General features: G+C 53.0%; 1 protein-coding gene and 1 non-coding gene across 5 annotated transcripts in view; both read left to right on the top strand.

Moving 5' to 3' along the window:
• Positions 1 to 16,179, top strand: part of MEF2D (myocyte enhancer factor 2D) — a 35,982-nt gene extending 19,803 nt beyond the window's left edge. For 2 of the 4 annotated variants that reach the window (XM_025398230.1, XM_025398237.1), the window contains 9 exons: positions 412 to 549; positions 1,582 to 1,792; positions 2,032 to 2,088; positions 4,185 to 4,375; positions 4,877 to 4,897; positions 6,155 to 6,284; positions 13,372 to 13,612; positions 14,095 to 14,401; positions 14,736 to 16,177. In XM_025398230.1, the coding sequence (XP_025254015.1) occupies positions 412 to 549; positions 1,582 to 1,792; positions 2,032 to 2,088; positions 4,185 to 4,375; positions 4,877 to 4,897; positions 6,155 to 6,284; positions 13,372 to 13,612; positions 14,095 to 14,401; positions 14,736 to 14,747 (1,308 nt within the window). In that variant the 3' untranslated portion in view covers positions 14,748 to 16,177. Of the gene's footprint in view, positions 1 to 411; positions 550 to 1,581; positions 1,793 to 2,031; positions 2,089 to 4,184; positions 4,376 to 4,876; positions 4,898 to 6,154; positions 6,285 to 13,371; positions 13,613 to 14,094; positions 14,402 to 14,735 lie in introns of all 4 variants that reach the window. The other 2 variants (XM_025398256.1, XM_025398247.1) reach the window with 2 other exon arrangements.
• LOC112615075 lies at positions 11,573 to 11,710 on the top strand. The gene has a single exon (XR_003117272.1). It is a non-coding gene; the product is annotated as a U4 spliceosomal RNA (small nuclear RNA).
• Positions 16,180 to 21,838: the final 5,659 nt, after the last annotated feature.

The following is a 21,838-nucleotide window of genomic DNA, read 5'->3' as shown; positions in this document are numbered from 1 at the left end:
CCCTGCCTACCTCCCCCTGGAGAACTCTGTACCTTCTGGTCAGGGCTTACCACAGAGTGGTCAGGCAGGGACTGGCCCAGGGCACCAGCCCCTTAGCCCATCCCCTGGAAGCCCCCTCCCTGCCTGTCACTTTGGAAGTACATGTCTCCCTGCCAAGGGCACCCCCAGGTTAGGCTTACCTTCCAGCCCTGTTCTCTGTGTTCCGATGGCTCCTACCAAGCCGATCTTCACACGGTGCCCCAGGAGGCACTGTCAGTGGGGAGGGGCAGGTTACATTGAGTCAGGGGCCGGGGAGATTCTGGGAACCCTGAGGAAGGAGGTCCGGGAAGAGGAGGGGGCCCTTAGGGAGGAACTCAGGTGAGGCGGGTGGGAAGGACTCTCACCCAGCTGATGGCAGTGGTGCGGTTACAGACCCTGAGGAAGAAGGGCTTCAACGGCTGCGACAGCCCCGAGCCCGACGGGGAGGACTCGCTGGAACAGAGCCCCCTGCTGGAGGACAAGTACCGGCGCGCCAGCGAGGAGCTCGACGGGCTCTTCCGGCGCTATGGGGTGAGCCCCACTCACTCTGTCTCTGTTGGCCCCCCCTTCCGGCCCCTTCCCCCCAGGCGCTGCACAAGAAGCACAGGGAATGTGAGAGCCCTGAGGTGGACGAGGTGTTTGCCCTGACCCCCCAGACGGAAGAGAAATATAAAAAGATAGACGAGGAGTTTGATAAAATGATGCAGAGTTATAGACTGGCCGTGAGTAGTCGCATGGAGCAGAGCCTCCCTGTGGTGCATGGTGTGGCTTCGCGCCCTGGCTCTCGGCTGCCCTGATGGGTGCTCCGCTCTGAGCCATGCTCGGGTTCTTAGTGATCTCTGAGGAACCTCTGACCTTGGTCATGATAAACCTGCATCCCTTGCTGAGACTCTACTGGGATGGAGCATAAGTTGTAAGTTGGAGAGGCCTGGAGTGTCCCCCTCGCCAGCAAGAAGTGTGTAGATGACATGAGATCCTTAGAGGACAGCAAAGTGGAATGTGCTCTTTGTCCAGATGTTATTTTGGGGGAGAGGCCTGCTTGGGCTTTCTCTGATAGCCCAACCGGAGACACTCAGCCTTGTGTAGGGAAAGCAGAACTGCTGAAGGGGAAGGCAGCGAGGTGGGGGTGAGCGCTCTCTGCAGCAGGCCACTGGGTGGAGACTGCAAGAGAAATGATGTCCCGACTTGTGGCACAAGCCTTTAACAGCCGTGTGTGTGAATCTGGGTCTGTTCTCAGGGCCTCTAACCTACTCCCCGTGTGTCCTGCCTGGCTGAGGACTAACCCACCTCCATTAGGGGGTGTCCCTGGTCCTGTCTGCAGTGAGCAGAGCCCTGTTCTCATTCTCTGGGCCAGAAATGGACCCAGAGCTTCTCCCCAAAGTCCTTCCTTGTTGGGAATGGCAGGCAGGACTCCACAAGGGCACAGGGCAGGGAGCTTGAACTGCTGGCCCTAGGACGTGTAGCCTGGAAATGAGAAGAACCCTTGCCTGCCCTCCCAGGAAAAGTGGGATCCATGGAAGGGGTCGACCTGGCCTGATCCTGCCCCTCCATCTTTCTGTCTAGTCAGCTGTCCCGGCCCCCAACTTTGCCATGCCTGTCACGGTGCCCGTGTCCAATCAGAGCTCACTGCAGTTCAGCAATCCCAGCGGCTCCCTGGTCACCCCTTCCCTGGTGACGTCATCCCTCACGGACCCGCGGCTCCTGTCCCCCCAGCAGCCAGCACTACAGAGGAACAGTGTGTCTCCTGGCCTGCCCCAGCGGCCAGCTAGTGCAGGTGAGTGGGCTGGCAGGTGGGTAGGTGAGGTGGAAATGAGATGTGATGGGGACTTTGGGATTCCATTTTCAACGGCCAGTATTTCTCTTCACCTACCACAGCATTCTCCCATTTGTGTGACTCCTGAGGGAAGGGAGTATGATTCTTCCTCCTGGGGTCATCTCTTCATGTTCAGTCCCCAAGACTCACTCTTGAAGGGGGAGTGCTGTCAGCTCATCCTGGTTCTGTTTTTCCTCCAGGGGCCATGCTAGGGGGTGACCTGAACAGTGCTAACGGAGCCTGCCCCAGCCCTGTCGGTGAGTGCAGCTATCCTTCTACCTGGAGGTGGGGAGGGGTGCCCACTCAGTGGCCTCAGGGGGTCCAAGGACCAGGAAGGACCTAGATGAGAGGAGAGGAAGATCCCAGAGCCAGAACTGGATGAAGATCAGTTAGAGATTTTTAAGCCCCTGGATTTTGTTTTCTGTAGCAGTGATTGGTGTGGATGATCAGCAGAGATGGAGGCTCAGGGAATTCTGGGCAAACTGTGAGAATGGGCCAGCATTTCTAGTTGGAGGGGAAGACCCAAGTTTTTGCAGTTCAGTGTGGTTGGAATCTGGAAGATGAGAATGCCGGGCGTTGCCCAGACAAACAATAGGGACAGACTCACGTAAACACTCACACAGTCTCTCACACACATACGTGCATTCTCCCTCTTACAGAAGTATACAGATGTTAGATGTGCACTTGTGAGCACACATACATAAGCCACAGAAGAGGCTGGGCATGGTGGCTCACGCCTGTAATCCCAGCACTTTGGGAGGCTGAGGTGGATGGATCACCTGAGGTCGGGAGTTTGAGACCAGCCTGACCAACATGGAGAAACCCCATCTCTACCAAAAATACAAAATTAGCCGGATGTGGTGGCTCATGCCTGTAGTCCCAGCTACTCAGGAGGCTGAGGCAGGAGAATCGCTTAAACTCAGGAGGTGGAGATTATGGTGAACTGGGATCATGCCATTGAATTCCAGCCTGGGCAACAAGAGCGAAACTCCGTCTCAAAAAAATAAAAAATAAAAAAATAAGCCACAGAAGAAAGGCTGTTGGCTGTCCCCCACCCCTGGCAGCCGACAGCCCCTCCTACCCTGTGCCGTTGTCCGGCTGGGTGACTGTGACTTCGAATGTCATGATTGACGTCACCCTGACATTCCTGCCATTCCCAGAGTGATCCCGGAATTGGGATGGAGGCAGGCACACACTTCCAGAGCAACAGTGTGCTCTTAGGGGACAGAGCAAGGAGGCATTTCTGACTGTGGTCACCCTCACATCCTTGGACCTCAGCATCCCCCAGCTCAGTTTTGGGGCACTATGTAATACCTCCCTGGTGATAATTGTGTCACAGGGTCAGGAAGTTAAAGGAGTTGGTGAGTGTCACCCTCTTCAAGGAGAAGGTCAGAGAAATGCCTGTAGACCTCAAGGGAGCAGTGATACATAGAGACCCTTGAGTCCAGCGTGTGGAAAGTGGGAGAGAGCACTCACTTGGCCTCCAGCCAGCTTTGTGGCCCTGGGCAAGTCGTTATACTTCTCCCAAGCATGCTCTAGTTTCCTCTTCTGTGAACAGGGCTAATGTCCTGTCTGTCTTGCAGAGTTAATGTGAGGATTAAATAAGATAATACATGTGTGAAAGGCCTGTGTGATTGTAGAATATGGAGCAGATATAAAAGATGGTTATTACATTTGTTATTACCAGGCTAATTATGGTGGTGGCTGTGTTATCTGTCTCCCAGTGCCAATAACACCATCACCAACAGTGAATGGCTTGTTTCTCCCAAGCTGTTGGCAACTTGTCACGTGTTGATCCAAATCACATCATCCACCCCCAGCTCACGGCAAATGGAGCAGTCCGAGTGGTTGTTGGTTTGTCATGGTGACCAGGCTTCTCAGTGAGGCCCAGATTCCAGGCTGCCGCCCCTTCCACATCCTGGTCATGGTGGGTCCTGTCTGGGGGAGACGGTGGGATCTCAAAATGCTGGACTTCCTGCCTGTGGAGACTAAAGAAGAGAGAAGACAGGGAGAGGCTTGGGTACAGAAGAACCTCTTGGCCGTCGCAGAGCCTAGAGGCAATGGTTGCTTTCCAGTTCTTCCCATGGACCTCAGAGTCCCATCACCGAGTCCCATCACATGTAGCTTGGAGTTAGGGAAATGAACCTAAAGATTCAGGAGTAAGGGGTACTTGCCTCCCATTATTCCCAAGACATGAAGTGTTTAGGGAATATCAGATAGCTCAGCCCCTACTCAAAGCCTGAGTGTGGCTTTGAGAGGTTCCAGGTGACAGGAGTATTGGTGTGGGGAAGTTAAGAGGGCTGAAGGGTAGGCCCATGTTTTTCCTTTTACCCTCATGTTGTCACTTCTCCAGGAAATGGCTACGTCAGTGCTCGGGCTTCCCCTGGCCTCCTCCCTGTGGCCAATGGCAACAGCCTAAACAAGGTCATCCCTGCCAAGTCTCCACCCCCACCCACCCACGGCACCCAGCTTGGAGCCCCCAGCCGCAAGCCCGACCTGCGAGTTATCACTTCCCAGGCAGGAAAGGGGTTAATGCATCACTTGGTAAGTGGGTGTCTGGGCCAAGGGTGGGGGCTGGGGAATGGAAGAGTAGGGACAGGGGAAAGAGCAGACCTCTAGCAGGAGAGATGAAGGCTAGCCAGCAGTTAGGACTTCCCGAGAGAGATCATGGAAGCATGACTTTTTATGAGCTTTTTCTTCCCAGAGGGCCTTTTAAGAGGTTGCAACACAAGAAGTACCAGCCTAAGGCACTAAAAAGGGACAGGAGGTGAGAGAGAAGGTTCTGTGATGGGGAGGATCATAGAAAGGATTTGCCACTACAGCAGAAGGGATGGGGGATTAGATTGTGAGCATTTCCTAAATGGTAGAGATTGGGATGGAGCGTCTCTGGAAATCAGTCAGGACAGTGACTCTGCCTTTGTAGGCTGGGTAGAGCCATCCTACTCTTATGCAGAGAAGTGACTCTTAACGGCTGTGGGGACAGAGGTGTGGGGGAGGGCAGTGGCCAGAGACTGAACATGCCCTTGGTTTTATTTCTGCTCTCAGACTGAGGACCATTTAGATCTGGTAAGTGAGGCTGTGAGCTGTTTGCTGTGGCTTTGAATTCTGGGTATTGCTCTACGGTCCCTCAGCATGAAGTACGTGTGCGTCCTTGGCCTCTCGCCTGTGCGCAGACTGTTGCTGCTTCTTCGCTTAGTTGCCAGGAGCTGTGCTTAGGTGCCAAGTGGGATTCAGAGGTGAATGGGGCGGGAGTGAGAGGTCAGGCGCGTGTGTGTGTGCGCCTGTATGTACATGAATGTCTGCATGTGGTGTTACATTCATTCAGACATGCCTTTCTCTGTATGTATGTGTGCGAGGGGGAGTGGGCCAGCCCAGGACTCAGAGGCCCCACCCTGATGCCTGTACTAGGCCCTGGACTAGGGGACTGGATCCCACTAGTCCTCTGACTCCACTCAGGCCCACACTGCATTCTTGGGATCCAGGACAGGATCCTTCTTAGGAGGGAGGTCAGCTGGAAGGAGAAGTCAGTGTTTCAGAGGAAGCCAAGGCCCAGGACCAGGCTGGACTTGTCCTTCTTGGTGGGGGCTTCCCACCTCCCCTGTCTCCCTGTGCTTCCTCCTGCACTTAGCCCATGGCACGGGCACTCAGAGGCATGCACAGCTGCTCATTTTCCTCCTCTCTCTCACACACTTACATACTCACCCCCAGCCAGGAGTGGGGCGGGGGCTCCTCCCTCCCCATCTCCCTGACGGGAGGCCAGAGAGGCTGGAAAAGGCAGGCAGGCTTTGGCGGCCAACACGGCGGCAGTTTCGGCCCCAGCGTGGAGTTGGAATAAACAAGTGACTCAGCGGCAGATGGAGCTGACAGCCCCACACACGTGTGTGCATACGCGCAGGCACACGCCACGCCAGGCCCCGCATTCCCCTCGCAGATGCCAGCACGCCTCTGCCGGGGCGTGTGCTGCAGTGTGATGGATGGAGAGTGGGCTCCAGAGGGACAGGGCATGGACGATGTCTCCTTTCCCTCACTCTGCACTGGGAGGCTGGGCAAGTGTCAGTGCTGGGGCCACAGGGCCAGCACACGTGCCTTTATCTTTGCACGTGTGTTAGTGTCAGTGAATCTCTGTGTGCATGTTTCCCTCCATGGATCTGAGTGTCTCTGTGAATGCACCAGCGTGTCTTTGTGTATCTGTGGGGGCCTCCGTGCTAAGACACCCCACCTTGGCTTTGGGATTCAGGGACCCCACCTTGGCCTCGGGATGGAGGGCCAGCATGAAGCTGCCCACCTATCAGCCACCTCCTGACAGACAGTTTTCTCCTACAGAACAATGCCCAGCGCCTTGGGGTCTCCCAGTCTACCCATTCGCTCACCACCCCAGTGGTTTCTGTGGCAACGCCGAGTTTACTCAGCCAGGGCCTCCCCTTCTCTTCCATGCCCACTGCCTACAACACAGGTGAGTGTTCATGTGACATGTGCATGTGTGCACCTGGGCTTGGGGCAGGCAGTGGCCAGACAGAAATGCTAGATATCCCCCGGACAGGCCCCATCTGAGGAGGGCCATTGATTTGGGGGAGCCCGCACCTAATTATGGTTAACAGATTTAGCAAATAAAAGCAAATAATGCTTTTAAATTCAAATTTCAGATAAAATAAGTAGTTTTTTAGTATAAGTATGTCCCAAAAACATTCTTCTGCTAATGTATGTCCCAAAGACATATTTTATTTTTGAGTTTTTGCTTCTTTTTTTTTTTTCTTTTTTGGAACAGGGTTTCACTCTGTCACCCAGACTGGAGTGCAGTGGTGCCATCTTAGCTCACTACAGCCTTGAACTCCTGGGCTCAAGTGATCCTCCTGCCTCAGCCTCCTGAGTACCTGGGACTACAGGCACATGCCCCCATGCCTGGCTCTTTTTAAATTTTTTTTGTACAGACAGGGTCTCTCTGTTGCCCAGGCTAGTCTCAAATTCCTGGTCTCAAGCAGTCTTCCTGCCTCAGTCTCCCAAAGTGCTGTGCTATCGACTGTGCCCAGCACCAAAGACATACTTATGCTAACAAATTATGCATTGTTTCATCTGAGAGTCAAATTTAGGCTTTTTTTTTTTTTTTAAGGCAGTCTCTGTCACCCAGGTTGGAGTGCAGTGCTATGACCTTGGCTCACTGCAACCTCTACCTCCTGGGTTGAAGTAATTCTCATGCCTCAGCCTCCTGAGTAGCTGGGATTACAGGAACGCGCCACCATGCCCAGCTAATTTTTATATTTTTAGTAGAGACAGGGTTTTGCCATGTTGCCTGGGCTGGTCTCAAACTCCTGAGTTCAAGTGATCCACCAAAGTGCTGGGATTATAGGCATGAGCCACCGTGCCTGGCCAGCATTGTTTATTTTTTAAATAGTACTTAATGGAGGAGGGAGCCCCTGTCCTCAGGAAGCCTGCAGCCTGAGGAGGAGACAGGACAGAGGCAGGTCTGCAGATGATTCAGGCTGACCAATCTCTAGGCTCCAGGTATGGGGAGTGGTGAGGGGGACATGGTCAGTTCAGAAAAGCTTCCTGGAAGAGAATGAAGGAATGAGGGAGAAAAGATCAAGGAGGCTGAGGAGGCCAGAGAGAAAACACAGTCAGGGTCAGTTTGCCAGCTTCCTGGGAAAGCCAAATGGGGGCTCCAGGGCAAGGCGGAGGGGGAAGAAAAGCGTCTCTCTAATTTTGGCATGGTTGTGGAATGATGATGGGGGAGGGAAGGAGGAAGAGGGAGGAAGGTTGGAGAAGGGGATCTGAAGGTAAAGAGTCACTTAAGGACATGAGAAAGGTCTCTGGATAGAAGAATTCAGGTAGGACGCCCAGTGCCCAGGCCGTCCTGAGTCCCTAGGGCCATCCTGGCCTGTGTCACCCACTCACACCTGCACAGGAACAGTCTGTGATACTCTCAGCCATCCTTGCCTGTACTCTTAAGCTGCTGTGTCAGGAAGGGCTTGCCAGTAAGGAAATGCCTTGTCCCCTGGTTTCAGAGCATTCATGTGGCTGGGGAACCTGGGCTCTTTCCAGCTAGAGACCTCTGCCTTCCTTAGGTTCTCTCACATGTGAATGGTTATGTCAGGCCAGTTCCTATGGTGAGTTTAGTCTGGACCAAAAGACCCATAAACCTCTCCCCCTTCCCCAAGCCTCCCAGAGTTGCACCATGCTAGGTACCAGACACCAGTGCAAATACCCACAAAATCCCACCTCCTCCCCACGTGTAAAAATCCAGAACCCAGGCCGGGTGTGGTGGCTAACACCTGTAATCCCAGCACTTTGGGAGTCTGAGGGGGGCGGATCATGAGGTCGAGAGATCGAGACCATCCTGGCCACATGGTGAAACCCTGTCTCCACTAAAAATACAAAAATAAGCTGGGTGTAGTGGCATGTACCTATAGTCCCAGCTACTCTGGAGGCTGAGGCAGGAGAATCACTTGAATCCAAGAAGCAGAGGTTGCCATGAGCCAAGATCGCACCACTGCACTTCAGCCTGGTGACAGAGCGAGACTCCCCCTCCAAAAAAAAAAAGGAAAAGTTCAAACATAAAAAGACCGGGCACGGTGACTCATGCCTGTAATCTCAGCACTTTGGGAGGCCGAGGTGGGCAGATCGTGAGGTCAGGAGATCGAGACCATCCTGGCTAACACAGTGAAACCCTGTCTTTACTAAAAATACAAAAAATTAAGCCGGGTATAGTGGAATGTGCCTGTAATCCTAGCTACTCAGGAGGCTAAGGCAGGAGAATCACTTGAACTTGGGAAGCGGAGGTTGCGGTGAGCCGAGATCACGCCACTGCACTCCAGCCTGGGCAACAGAGTGAGACTCCGTCTCAAAAAAAAAAAAAAATAGCTGGGTGTAGTGGAATGTGCCTATAGTCCCAGCTACTCGGGAGGCTGAGGCAGGAGAATTGCTTGAACCTGGGAGGCAGAGGTTGCAGTGAGCCGAGGTCACACCACTGCACTCCAGCCTGGGTGACAGAGTGAGACTCTTGTCTCAAAAAAAGAAAAAAAAAGAAAAATCCAGAACCCAGCCCTCTGTATAAGAAAGCCCCTCGTGGCAGGTAAGAGAGCTGAAGGGACTGCCTCATGTTGAGGGACCAGACTCTGGCTTGTATGTCTGTGTATAGTTACTACCCAGGTGTCTGTGAGCCCCTTCTCCCTTGCATGTGCACCCATGTGTGTGCCCAGCCCCAGGCTACTATGGTCTGGCAACTTCAGAGACGGCTGCTTCAGAAGACACACCCTGTGGGCCCGTCTCCCTATCTGTAAGAGGAGTCGGTAGACAGGAGGTCTATGAGGCTTTTCCAGCCCTGCCACTGGGCCTCTGGGGCCCAACGAAAAAAACCAGCACTGAAGGTGGGGTGGCCTAGGGACAGTGACAGTTGGCAGAGGGCAGCTCAGATCACTTTTTAGACCACTTTTCTGGAGCTGTTTATCAGGGACTCTATGAGGGTGGTTTTCTGTTTTTCTGCCATCTTCTTGGGCCCACAGTCTTTGTGAAGCTGGAGGAAAGTTAGTTGGTGTCAGCCAACCTGGGACAGGCACTCAGGAAGGCTAGACTTAAAGATTGTCATCTGTCACTCTGGCATGAAAGCAGTTTCTGCCCCTGGGCCACCCTTGGAGCCCTGCTGGGAAGTGTGTGAGATTTCTCATCTTCTCTCAGAGACCACAGGCTCCCTTTCCTCTTGTTACAGGAGCAGCTAAGCAGATCTCAGTTTAAACAGCAGGTGTTTTCAGGTGACCCTAGGTATATAAACAAAACCCCAGTGAACACATTGCTGTTTAGTTATTCACTGTTTACAGTCCTTGGCTGCAGTTCAAGTTCCGGCTGGGGGTAATTGGGCTATGGTAATGCCTCATGTGAGGGCCTGGCCCTTTGTTGACACTGGCTGCAGAGGCCTGGCTGTGGTGGCTCTGGGAGCAGACCAGTAGGCTGCCAGGTGGCCTTGGGTCATGCTCCTCCTTGGGGAGCCAAGCCTCCCAGTAGATAGGGCTGGAATGTGGTGGGACAGTGCAGGGCTGGGAGCTAGTCTCCACCACTCACTCACTGAGGGACCTTGGGCTGCACTGTTCTGGGCTTGGCTTCCTAGTTTGTAAAACAAGTGTTAGAAATAGTTGATTCTGGCTGGGCGCGGTGGCTCACGCCTGTAATCCAAGCACTTTGGGAGGCCAAGGTGGACAGATCACGAGGTCAGGAGTTCAAGACCAGCCTGACCAACATGGTGAAACCCCGTCTCTACTAAAAATACAAAAATTAGCCGGGCGTGGCGGTGTGCGCCTGTAATGCCAGCTATTTGGGAGGCTGAGGTAGGAGAATCGCTTGACCCCGGGAGGCGGAGGTTGCAGTGAGCCGAGATTACGCCACTGCACTCCAGCCTGTGTGACAGAGCGAGACTCTGTCTCCAAAAAAAAAAAAAAAGAAATAGTTGATTCTAGGGCCTGTTTCTGCCCTTGCTCTGCTTTTTAAATAAGCATTTCAAAACTCCTGGCCAACGTTAGGAAACTAGAGCCAAGCACAGATCCCCCTCTAGAGTGAGATTGAAAGGTAAGAGAGTCCTGGAGTCCTGTCTTATCTCTGCCACTGGCTTGCTCCATGACCTGGAGCCTGTTCCTCAAACTTGAGGCTGCAGTTACCTCATTTGTAAAGTAATAATAGGTAAATCTTTTGATTATTTTCTATGAACCAGACACCGTTCTACATGGTTTTGTGTACCAACTTGCTCAATCCTCACAACAGCTGTGTGATGTAGGTAGGATTATTACCTCCAGTTTATAGTCAGAGTAAGTAACTTACCCAAGGTCACATGGCCTAAGTGGAGGTAGCCTGGAAGTTTGACTTCATAGCTCATGCCTTTAACCTTATTGCTATATTGCAGAGATAATACTATCTTCCCTGCATAAAAACAGAGGGCTGGAGCAAATGACTCGCTGAGTAATGGCATAGTGGTGGAGTATTAGGATGATTGAGGGGTGCGTTCCCCATCACAGCCCTCCCACTACCACAGTGCAGCCTCAGGGAGGACATGTTCTTTCTTTCAGAAATTCTTTCGGTTTTTTTTTTGTTTTTTTTTTTTTTGAAACAGAGTCTCACTCTGTTGCCCAGGCTGGAGTGCAGTGGTGGTGCGATCTTCACTCATTGCAGCCTCCACCTCCCAGGTTCAGGCAATTCTCCTGCCTCAGCCTCCCGAGTAGCTGGGATTACAGGCGCACGCCACTGCCTGGCTAATTTTTTGTATTTTAATAGAGATGGGGTTTCACCATGTTGGCCAGGCTGGTCTTGAAAATGTCCACGGAGGACATTTTCTAAACTCTCCCAAACAGGATACAGCATGAAACAACAGTGCTGTGTAAATTATGAAACATTCCGTGATTCTATTTATTCTGTGACAGTGCAAACATCAGTTTCTTCTTTAAGGTAGACGTTTGATGACGTAATAAACACCCCCTCATGGGGATATCTGCTGGAACCTTGACCAGCTGTGCTCCCGGCATGGTGCCCTTGCAGCCCCTCTGCCCCATGGGCATGAGGCCTCAGGGGCTAACTTGTGTCCTCTATGTTTACATGTGTGTGTGGGCACAGCAGCTCAAACCCTGCTGCTATAAATTTTAGGTATTGACAGTTGAGGAGGCTTGGGGGCTGTGCCGGAGGTGGAATAGTAGTTGCAGGGATTTGCCTCTGAAGCCCTATTCACCAAGCTTTTACCAGGGCTCCCCACTACCTTAGAAAGGCAATTGGAGCTTTGGGCAGTGGGATATCATAGTCAATGAGGCTTATTCAAGGTGTTATAGTTGCTAATTGAAAACTTTACCAGTACCCACCAAGATGACTTGAAATATAATTGGCATTGGCAGTTTTTGACAGTCTCTACAGAGACTGAACCAAAAAAATTTAAAAAGGCAGTTGGAGACTTGCCAGGTGAAAAAAGACGACAGTTAGACATAGACCTTCTCTACTTACGTTTTTCCATCCTCTTATTTTTTAAATTGTTTTTTTTAATTTTCATTTATTTATTTATTTTTTTTTTTTTTGAGACGGAGTCTCGCTCTGTCACCCAGGCTGGAGTGCAGTGGCTGGATCTCAGCTCACTGCAAGCTCCGCCTCCCGGATTTACGCCATTCTCCTGCCTCAGCCTCCCGAGTAGCTGGGACTACAGGCGCCCGCCACCTCACCCGGCTAGTTTTTTGTATTTTTAGTAGAGACGGAGTTTCACCGTGTTAGCCAGGATGGTCTCGATCTCCTGACCTCGTGATCCGCCCGTCTCGGCCTCCCAAAGTGCTGGGATTACAGGCTTGAGCCACCGCGCCCGGCCTTAAATTGTTGTTATGAAAGTGATACCTACACATGATTTTTGTTTGTTTGTTTGTTTGTTTGTTTGAAACAGGGTCCCACAGGCTAGAGTGCAGTGGCATGATCATAGCTTACTGCAGCCTCAGCCTCCCAAGTTCAAGCAAGTCTCCTGCCTCAGCCCCCTGAATAGCCGGGACTACAGTGCATGCCACCACACCTAGCTAGTTTTTAAGTTATTTGTAGAGGTGGAGTCTCTTTATGTTGCCCAGACTGGTCTCAAACTCTGGGCTCAAGTGGTCCTTCTGCCTTGACCGCTCAAAGTGCTGGGATTACAGACATGAGCCACTCGCCCAGCTGACTTTTTTTTTTTTTAAGTTCAACACTATTTTTAAAAACCACCTTGGCCAGGCACGGTGGCTCACGCCTGTAATCCCAGCACTTTGGGAGGCCGAGGCGGGCAGATCACGAGGTCAGGAGTTTGAGACCATCCTGGCTAACACGGTGAAATCCTGTCTCTACTAAAAATACAAAAAATTAGCCAGGTGTGGTGGCGGGCGCCTGTAGTCCTAGCTACTCAGGAGGCTGAGGCAGGAGAATGGCGTGAACCCGGGAGGCGGAGCTTGCAGTGAGCGGAGATGGTACCACTGCACTCCAGCCTGGGGGACACAGCGAGACTCTGTCTCAAAAAAAAAAAAAAAAAAAAAAAAACCACCTTGGTCAGACGCGGTGGCTCATGCCTGTAATCCCAGCACTTTGGGAGGTTGAGGTGGGCGGATCACTTGAGGTCAGGAATTTGAGACAAGCCTGGCCAGCATAGCGAAACCCCATCTCTACTAAAAATACAAAAATTAGCTGGGTGTGGTGGCATGTGCCTGTAATCCCAGCCATTTAGGAGGCTGAGGCAGGAGATTTGCTTGAACCTGGGAGCCCGAGGTTGTAGTGAGCCAAGATTGCACCGCTGCACTCCAGTCTGGGCAACAGAGTGAGACTCCATCTCAAAAAAACAAAACAAAAAACACGTTTTTTCATCCTGTTAAAACACAGCACCTCATGGTTATTATGACTTAGGTTTCTTTAACTCTGAGTACCATCTTCACTGAATTTTTGTGGTCTTCTTGAATTCTTTACATCTGTCATTACACACTCCCTGTCCCCTTATCCCCACCGTCTTCCTGGAGGCAGCTCCCTCATAGGAGCCTTTGTGCTCTCCCCAACTCCAGGTTCATCCTCACTTTTCCTCCATGCAGATTACCAGTTGACCAGTGCAGAGCTCTCCTCCTTACCAGCCTTCAGTTCGCCTGGGGGGCTGTCGCTAGGCAACGTCACCGCCTGGCAACAGCCACAGCAGCCCCAGCAGCCGCAGCAGCCACAGCCTCCACAGCAGCAGCCACCGCAGCCACAGCAGCCACAGCCACAGCAGCCTCAGCAGCCGCAACAGCCACCTCAGCAACAGTCTCACCTGGTCCCTGTATCTCTCAGCAACCTCATGTGAGTCCTAGGGAGACTCCATGTGAGTGTGTGGGAAGGGAGAATTGAGGAGTGGGAAGAGGAGGGGCCTCTTGGGAGCTGGGTTGCCTGCAGGGTTCTGGTGGACATCCTGTGAGGCGGTGCACTGCACAGTCTGTTAGACAACAGTGGCACCCCTGGGGTCTCTTGTATAGACCAAAGAGGCTCACCCTGAACCCCTTCTGAGAGCCAGCCCCAGGGTAGGGGGTGGGAGGTGGGGGGCCCTGGGTTGCAGAAGATGACGTGGGATGGAAAGAGAACTAATATTTCTTATTTCCCTTCTCTTCCCTTCATTCGACCCTCTTCTGATCACTTTCCATCCAATTACCTCTCCCCAATACCCTATTCCCCACATTCTCATCCTCTGTTCTCTCTCACTTTCTGTCTGGTGTCCTATCCCTTGTTCTGTCACTCACCCCCTCTGTCTTTATCCCTTGTACCCCATTTCCACTGCCTGCCTCCAGCCCGGGCAGCCCCCTGCCCCACGTGGGTGCTGCCCTCACAGTCACCACCCACCCCCACATCAGCATCAAGTCAGAACCGGTGTCCCCAAGCCGTGAGCGCAGCCCTGCGCCTCCCCCTCCAGCTGTGTTCCCAGCTGCCCGCCCTGAGCCTGGTGATGGTCTCAGCAGCCCAGCCGGGGGATCATATGAGACGGGGGACCGGGATGACGGACGGGGGGACTTCGGGCCCACACTGGGCCTGCTGCGCCCAGCCCCAGAGCCTGAGGCTGAGGGCTCAGCTGTGAAGAGGATGCGGCTCGATACCTGGGTACTGTAGCATCACCTCTCCTGTCTGCGTGTCTGCTACACCCAGGGACTGCCCCACGTGCCCCCTAACCTGTTTTATTTCCCACCCAAGAGGCCTTGTGGCCGGCTAGCCCTTCCGCCAGCCCTTCTAGGGCAGCACCAACACCCCTTCACCCCTGCCAAAGGCCCATCTTCTCCCTCCCTCCAGCATTAGTCCTTCTGCTCGATGACTTCCTCCCCTCACAGCTGGCCCTGCCACTAGAATCCTGGCCCTGTGGGGAGAGGGGAGTGGGGGGTGCATACCCGTAGCCTGGGCCACCCCCTCACACCCCCTTCTCCATCTCCTCTCTTCACAGACATTAAAGTGACGATTCCCACTCCCCTCCTCTCAACCTCCCTGATGAAGAGTTGACAATCTCACCGCCCGCCCTTCCCTGCCCCGGGCTCCTCCCGCTCGACCCCCACTTCCTTTCTTGTGCTCCGTGTCCTGTTGACGGTTACATTTGTGTATAATTATTATATTATTATTATTATTATTATATTTTTTTTAATTTGGATTCTCGCTTTGGAGAGGGGGATGCTCTCATCCCCTCTTTCTGTACCCCCCCCACCATTTTCACTGGCTGGGGGGCTCTCTTTTTCGCGGGAAGGGGGGACACTTTGCACGTTGTACACATATGCTGCAGGAAGGGGGTGGGGGGCCCAGTAGGCCTTTGGGAAAGGACAGGTGCCGAGCCCTGCATGTGGAGCCCTCCCACCCCACCCCCAGATAGAGGGAAATAACCAAAAAACTACCAAACAACAGAAACCCACACTCTAGACTGAAACCCCAAAGTGGGCTTGATGGGTGGGTTTGTGTTTCAAGGGGAAAGTGAGGCAGAGGTTCTGAAAAGGGTCTCTGTTTTTGGGTTCATGTAGCCATAGGCACATGGAGCAGAATACCTAAGCCTGGCCCCCAAATGCCCCTGCACACACACATGCCACACCTGTGCTGATTCTTGTGTGTGCTGCACCCCCAAGGTGTGTGGGTGCTGGCTGAGCTTTGGGCTGGGACGGCAGCCTGGGAATCTGAGGCTAGGGACAGGGGTTTGAGGTGGGGGCCTCTCTGGAAGCACATTTGGAGAGAAAGACAGAGAGCCATGAGGAGAGGGCTGAGGAGGGCAGAAGGGCTAGGCAGGGGGCAAATTGGGCCCCTCCCTTCCCCAGCTTTTCTCTAAGATATACAGTGCAATAGCTCCCCACCCCTCAGTTGACACCAGCCCTGTAAAGCTGGCCACAATGTGCAGGGAGAATGGGGAGAGGGTCTTCAGTGAGGTGGCTGGGGCGAGAGTCGGCCTGGACTTCCCTGGGGTGCTCCAGGCCAGAGCTCTTTCATCGGGGCGAGTGTGGTGAGGGGACGTCCTTGGCCTTGCACACACACTACCTGGGGGAGTGGGCACTGGGATGGTCTGTGGGGTGGGAGGTCCTACGGATGGGTCCGTAGAGGTCCCACCTCTCTCATTCCTCCTTGGCCCCTCTCCCTAGCTTCTCCTGTTAGCTCCTTCTGCTCCTGACCCCGCCTCCTTGCTCTTGGCGCCCCCATTGTCTCTGGCTACCTCCTTGTCCCACCACCTCCAGGCCGCATCCCACCTTCCCTCTTGGCTACTGTAATTGTAAATAGCGACCTTTGGAAAACGTTAGCGGTGTAACAGTCCAGGAAACTGTTTTTTGTTGTTGTTGTTGTATTGATATGAAATGAGATTCTATTTTTGTCAAAGTATATTGTAATAATAATGACTCAAACGGCCCGTACTGTACAGATGAGATTCTTCTGCTGTTGTTCTTGCTCCCCTCCCCTCCTCTGAGTCCGCCCCTCTCTGCTGCCTCCTCAGCAGGGCAGTGGGCAACGGGCCCAGGGGCAGCCGAAGTACGGGGTCCTGAGACCTCAGGCAGGATCGGAGATCAAACCAGAGTGGGCAGGCTCCCAGCCTGCTCTCTAGGGTCACCCCCCGCCCTAAGGGGCCTGGCCTGGGGTGACGTATGCAGGCAGACTGTCTACCCCACTCCTTCACACAAGCCCAGCTCCTCTGCCCAAGGGGTGCGGTGCTCCCTTGGGGTTTCCTCCCAGTTGGAGAGTAGAGTTAGACAAGGCCCAGTTTTGTGTTAGCCGACCGTCTTTGCCCGCCTCTATGACCCAGCCTCTTGCAGTATTCCCATACTTGATGCAGGGAAGGAACCAGAAGCAGAGGGGCCTCTGTGCAGGTACCCACGTGTACCTGAGTGTGTTCATGAGGGCATCTGGTGTTTATGTGTCTGAGTGTAACTTTGTATTTATGTGTGTGCGCGTGTGTGTGTCTGGTTGCATGGGTGTACCTTTGTATTTATGTGTGTATGTGGTTGCATGGGTGTGCCTCTGTGTGTCTCTGAGCCTGGCTGAGTGTGTATGCAAATCTGTGACTGGAGCTCTAGGAGCATCTCTGAGTCTGAGTGTGCCTGGTGTGTGTTTACAAAGGGACAGTTGGCTGCTCCAGCTCCACAGCCCTGGGACCCCAACTCCCATCTTCCCTGCTCCTTTCCCTGTGTTCACCCTCAGCTCTGATGCATTGAATTGCAGTTGGGGGGATTGGCAGTTAGCCCTCTGTGCTTCTCCCTGCAGCCCTACCTCTGCCAGGGCCTCTCCCTCCAGGGACCTCTGCTTCCACCCACATTTGTCCACTTAGTTGCCCATGCTTGACACACAGTTCCTGGAGTACCCTCTTTCCCCAACCCCAGACCTGCTTTCAGAGCAAAACTCAAGTCCCTCTTCCTCCGTGAAGCAAGCTTCTCCCTCAGCTGAGCAGTGATCCGTTCTTTTTTTTTTTTTTTTTTTTTTTTTGAGACGGAGTCTCGCTCTGTCCCCCAGGCTGGAGTGCAGTGGCGCGATCTCGGCTCACTGCAAGCTCCGCCTCCTGGGTTCACGCCATTCTTCTGCCTCAGCCTCCAGAGTAGCTGGGACTACAGGCGCCCGCCACCACGCCCGGCTAAATTTTTTGTATTTTTAGTAGAGACGGGGTTTCACTGTGTTAGCCAGGATGGTCTCCATCTCCTGACCTCGTGATCTGCCCGCCTCGGCCTCCCAAAGTGCTGGGATTACAGGCGTGAGCCACCGCGCCCGGCCCCGTTCTTACTCTTAACCCCAATCCGCTGACTGGGTGGGGGCAGCACGTCCAGCCTTCCCACCTCCCCTGCAGGCTTCTAGAGGAAGTTTCAAAAACTGATGAGCCTCAGTCCAGGGCTTGAAAGAAGCCAGGGTGTAATCTTGTTCATGCATGCATCCCCAGAGCCTCGCCCAGTGCCTGGCACATAGTAGGCACTCAATAAATGCTGAATGGGTGAATGGTTGAATGATAGGTGCTGAATAAATGAATGACTGGCCTTCCCTTCTCAGGCTATTCCCACCATTAGTCTGCCCACCTTTCTAGACTAGGCTTGGCCACCATTAAACACGGGGTGGGGGTGAGGGCCCCTGCAGTTCACGGTGCAATATTCACCAGTTTTGCCCTCTGCCTCATAAAGGCAAACCTGGCTTTTGATTACCATGTGTGGATGTTTCTGTGTCCTTTCTTCTCTGTCCCTGGGGACAGGGTGGTCTGTGAATATGTGACGTTTCTGCAGTTCAGTATCCGAAGGTTTCTCTTGGGGGTAGGGGCTCCTGGGCGGCCAGATGAATGGGTCCCTGGGAACCCAGACCTCAGATGGGGACTTAATGGCTTCTTCCTCTCAAGCCAAATTCGCCTCCACCCACTCCCTCTGAAGAACTGGGCATTTGCCAAAGTAACCACTGGAGTCATCTAATGGCCCTCCCCTCCCCAGGTTTCCCACAGCTTTCAGGGACAGTGGGCAAGAGGACCCCCCCACCACCACCTCAATGGAACACACCATCCTCCCCTCTCAACAGCACGCTCGGTGCAGCGAGACTGACCCCTGACCCCCTCCCAACCCTCCCCACCTTGGACAGGAAGGAAGTAATGCACCTTCTCTTGCTGATTATTTATTTGTTTGGAGAGACAGAAATGTAAAAGTGTATCTAGAAATATCTATATCTCTATATATTTTTAACTGACTCTTTGGAATCCCCTGGGGTGGGGTGAGGGGTAAGTTTAGGCTTTCGCGGAGGGGAGGAGACATGGAGCCTGGGAACTCCTTGTTCTCCCCTCTGCTGCCTCTCTCCACCCCTTAAAGCGGTTGGTAGAAGGAATGGCATTTGTATGGGGGGAGGGAGGCTGGAATGGAGACTCTGGATTCTCTCCTCTTCCCCATTCAAGTCCCAGAGGGAGGGAGGTGGTGAGGACGAGGAAGGGAGGGGCAGGACGGGCCATGGAGGTGCCCCGCCCCCACACCTGACAATCACCCACACTCCTGGGGCTCTTCCTGGGTCCTGGGGCAGGGCGAGTCCAAGTGTGAGGCTGTTGATTTGTTTTCAATATTTCTTTTCGTGCTGTATGGTGATGCTTTCTTAGTATTCTACACAATAAGAAAAGACAAAAGTCCTCGAGATTCTTATGAGTTTTGTTTGAAAACTCTTTCACTATATTTGTTGTAAAGAGGTTTACTATTAAAAGAAAAAGAATACACGTTTCTGATACTTCGGCGTGGGTTTTGGTTTCTTCGGTGCTGCGAGGATGGGAGGGAAGCACTGGTGTAGCCCTGTCAGGATGAGAGGCAGCGCTTCACCTCAGCAGGGAAGAATGGGGGGCGGCCTGCAGGGTGGGGCACTTCACAGGTCTCAGGTGGGGTTTTCAGGTGAGAATTTCTTCTAAGTGTTCTGTCAGAAGGAGGCAGCCCCAGGCCACACTAAAGAGGAGTTGCCCAGCTAGAAGCCTCTGGAGGGATTCTGGGACACAGAAACAGAAATGCCACCCAAGGTTGGGTTCAAATCAGGATGGTGTTGGGGGTGGGAGTGTGGCACGGTGAGGACCTTTGCCCGCTGAAAGCCTTCCTCAGCAGAGAGTTGCCCAGGCACTGTGTGAGGCACAGGCGGATTCCACCCTCGTGCTCCTCACAGCATGCTTCCCTCCAGCAGAGGAAGCCGCTGTTGCCCTTTCGAAGTGCTTTAACAGTGCCAAGGAGCCTCTCTCTCCCCTCCTCACACACCTCACAGGACTACCCCACCCCACCCCGCCCCACCATGCCCTCCAGCCAGTGTGGCCTGCTCTTAAACGTGCCTCCTTGGCCGGGCACTGTGGCTCACGTCTGTAATGCCAGCACTTTGGGAGGCCTAGGCGGGTGGATCACCTGAGGTCGGGAGTTCGAGACCAGCCCGACCATCATGGAGAAACCCTGTCTCTACTAAAAATACAAAATTAGCCGAGCGTGGTGGCACATACCTATAATCCTAGCTACTAGGGAGGCTGAGGCAGGGGAATCGCTTGAAACTGGGAGGCGGAGGTTGCAGTGAGCTGAGATTGTGCCATTACACTCCAGCCTGGGCAACAACAGTGAAACTCTGTCTCAAAAAAAAAACAAAACAAACCCTGCCTCCTCATATCCAGCACAGCTGTGCCCTGGGGCAGATGCAGTGGCTGTAGAGGAAAGCAGATGGAGGAAAGCAGATCCGGCTTGGCTTCCTCCAAACAGGCTGTGGCTGCTTCTCTGTACCTAGCCCAGGTGCTGCGGAGACAAACGTGGAGTGTGAGGGGCCATATACAATGGCAGAGACAGGCCTATGAACACCTAAAATCCATGAGGCATGGTTAAGGCTGTGGGTGCTACACATGCGGGCTGTTGTGGGAGCACACAGGAGTCAGGCTTCGTGCCTTGGCTTTCCTCATTTGCAAAATGCAGATGACCATCTCTACTGGTCCTGCTTCCCTCATAAGGTCATTGCAGTCTTCCCCTCACTTCTCCCTCAGTAGGGGCAGAGAGGAACGATGAGCTGAGCAGGAAGGGGTTAAGAGGATACCACCCTCCAGATGAGGCTCCCTGCTGGTTACCTGCTCCCCTGTAGCAGCTTCCAAGATGACCTCCAATGATCCCTGCCTGGTATTCATGCCCTTGTGTGATCCCCTCCTTCAGCGAATCATGGTTGGTATGTGTGTCCAATTAAAAAAAGACAGAGTGATAGCATGTGACTTCCAAAGCTAAGTCATGGCTTCTACTCCCTCTCCCTCCCCCTCCCCTCTCCCTCCCCCTCCCCCTCCCTCTTCCTCTCTGTCTCCCCATCTCCTCATTTGCCCTGGGGAAAGCCAGATCCCATACTGTGGGACACTTAAGCAGCCCTATGGAAAGGCCCACATGGCAGACAACTGATGTCTCTTGCCAACCACCATCTGAGTGAGGTCATCCTCTCCTCTGTCCTTGTAGTTCCCAAAATTCTGCAGACGTTGGTACAGGTGAGAACTCACTGGTACAATGTACCCTGTAGCTCAGCCACAGCCATGAAGAGAGAACCAGTCTCTTCTGCACATCTGCCGTTGGTTCCTCAGACTGGCCTGTGCCTCCTTCCTTATAGGCATCATTCCATGATGTCTTGGGTAGGCGTTAGTATTGCCCACACATATTTCCTGTTCTCTTCCCTTCCTGGACACACAAAAGGCTGTGCATCCCAGTCCCTGTATAGTCAAGTGGAGTTATTGGACTATTTGATTTCCTGAAGCCACCATAGTCTCTCCATACCTTATGTGTTATTCCTGCTATAAGGAATGTCTTCCTTACTCTCATTTGCCCAGGCGACTCCTATATGTCTTCAAAATCCAGCTCAAGCACCTCCTCTAAGAAGCCTCCTCTCATTTTCATTAGTTCTGGGCAGTAGCCTATAATAGGAAGTAATGTGTGTCCCTTCTGAAATGCAGCTAGTGCCTCATTCTCCAAACACTCTTTCCCTGTTGTGGGCATTGCAGAAGCACGTGTTGAGGAGGAGCGCTAGCAGATCAAAGCAGCCTAGACTGCTAAGCTGCCCTAAGGTTTTGTCCAGCACGAGTGGACTTTGTGTGACTAGAAAATAATTGTGTTTTGTTAAACTACAGTGATTTTGAGTACTGTGTCTGCCATATAACCTATCCTGACTGATACAGTATCCCTCTCACACCTGGACAACCTTGAAGCCTGATCTACTGTATACTCCTTGTTGGTGTGGCTCAAGGATCTCTGAACTTGGCATAGTCCAGAACTAACGTTCAACTCCTAGTTCTGCCACTTACCAGCTGTGTGGTCTTGGGGAGTCACATTCTCCTTAAGCCTCTGTTTCTATAAAACAGAGCTAATAGCTGCTTGTTTTCTCTCACCCCCCACCTTCTCCCTCTCTAATTCATCCTCCCCATCTTTGGGTCAGCTCTGATAATCTAACATGTCATGGTTCTCCACTGCCCACCATCTAAAGTCCTAACTCCTTGGCCTTGCTCCCAAGGCCTTCAAAGAGCCAGCACAACCTCTTTTCCAGGGTTAGTCTGTATGGCTCCCTCTGCATCCCTTGGACTCTAGGCAGACCAGACAGCCCTATCAG

The sequence above is a fragment of the Theropithecus gelada genome, chromosome 1 (genome assembly GCF_003255815.1).
Source record: "Theropithecus gelada isolate Dixy chromosome 1, Tgel_1.0, whole genome shotgun sequence".
Taxonomy (NCBI): Eukaryota; Metazoa; Chordata; class Mammalia; order Primates; family Cercopithecidae; genus Theropithecus; species Theropithecus gelada.
This window is presented reverse-complemented; position numbering and strand designations above follow the sequence as displayed.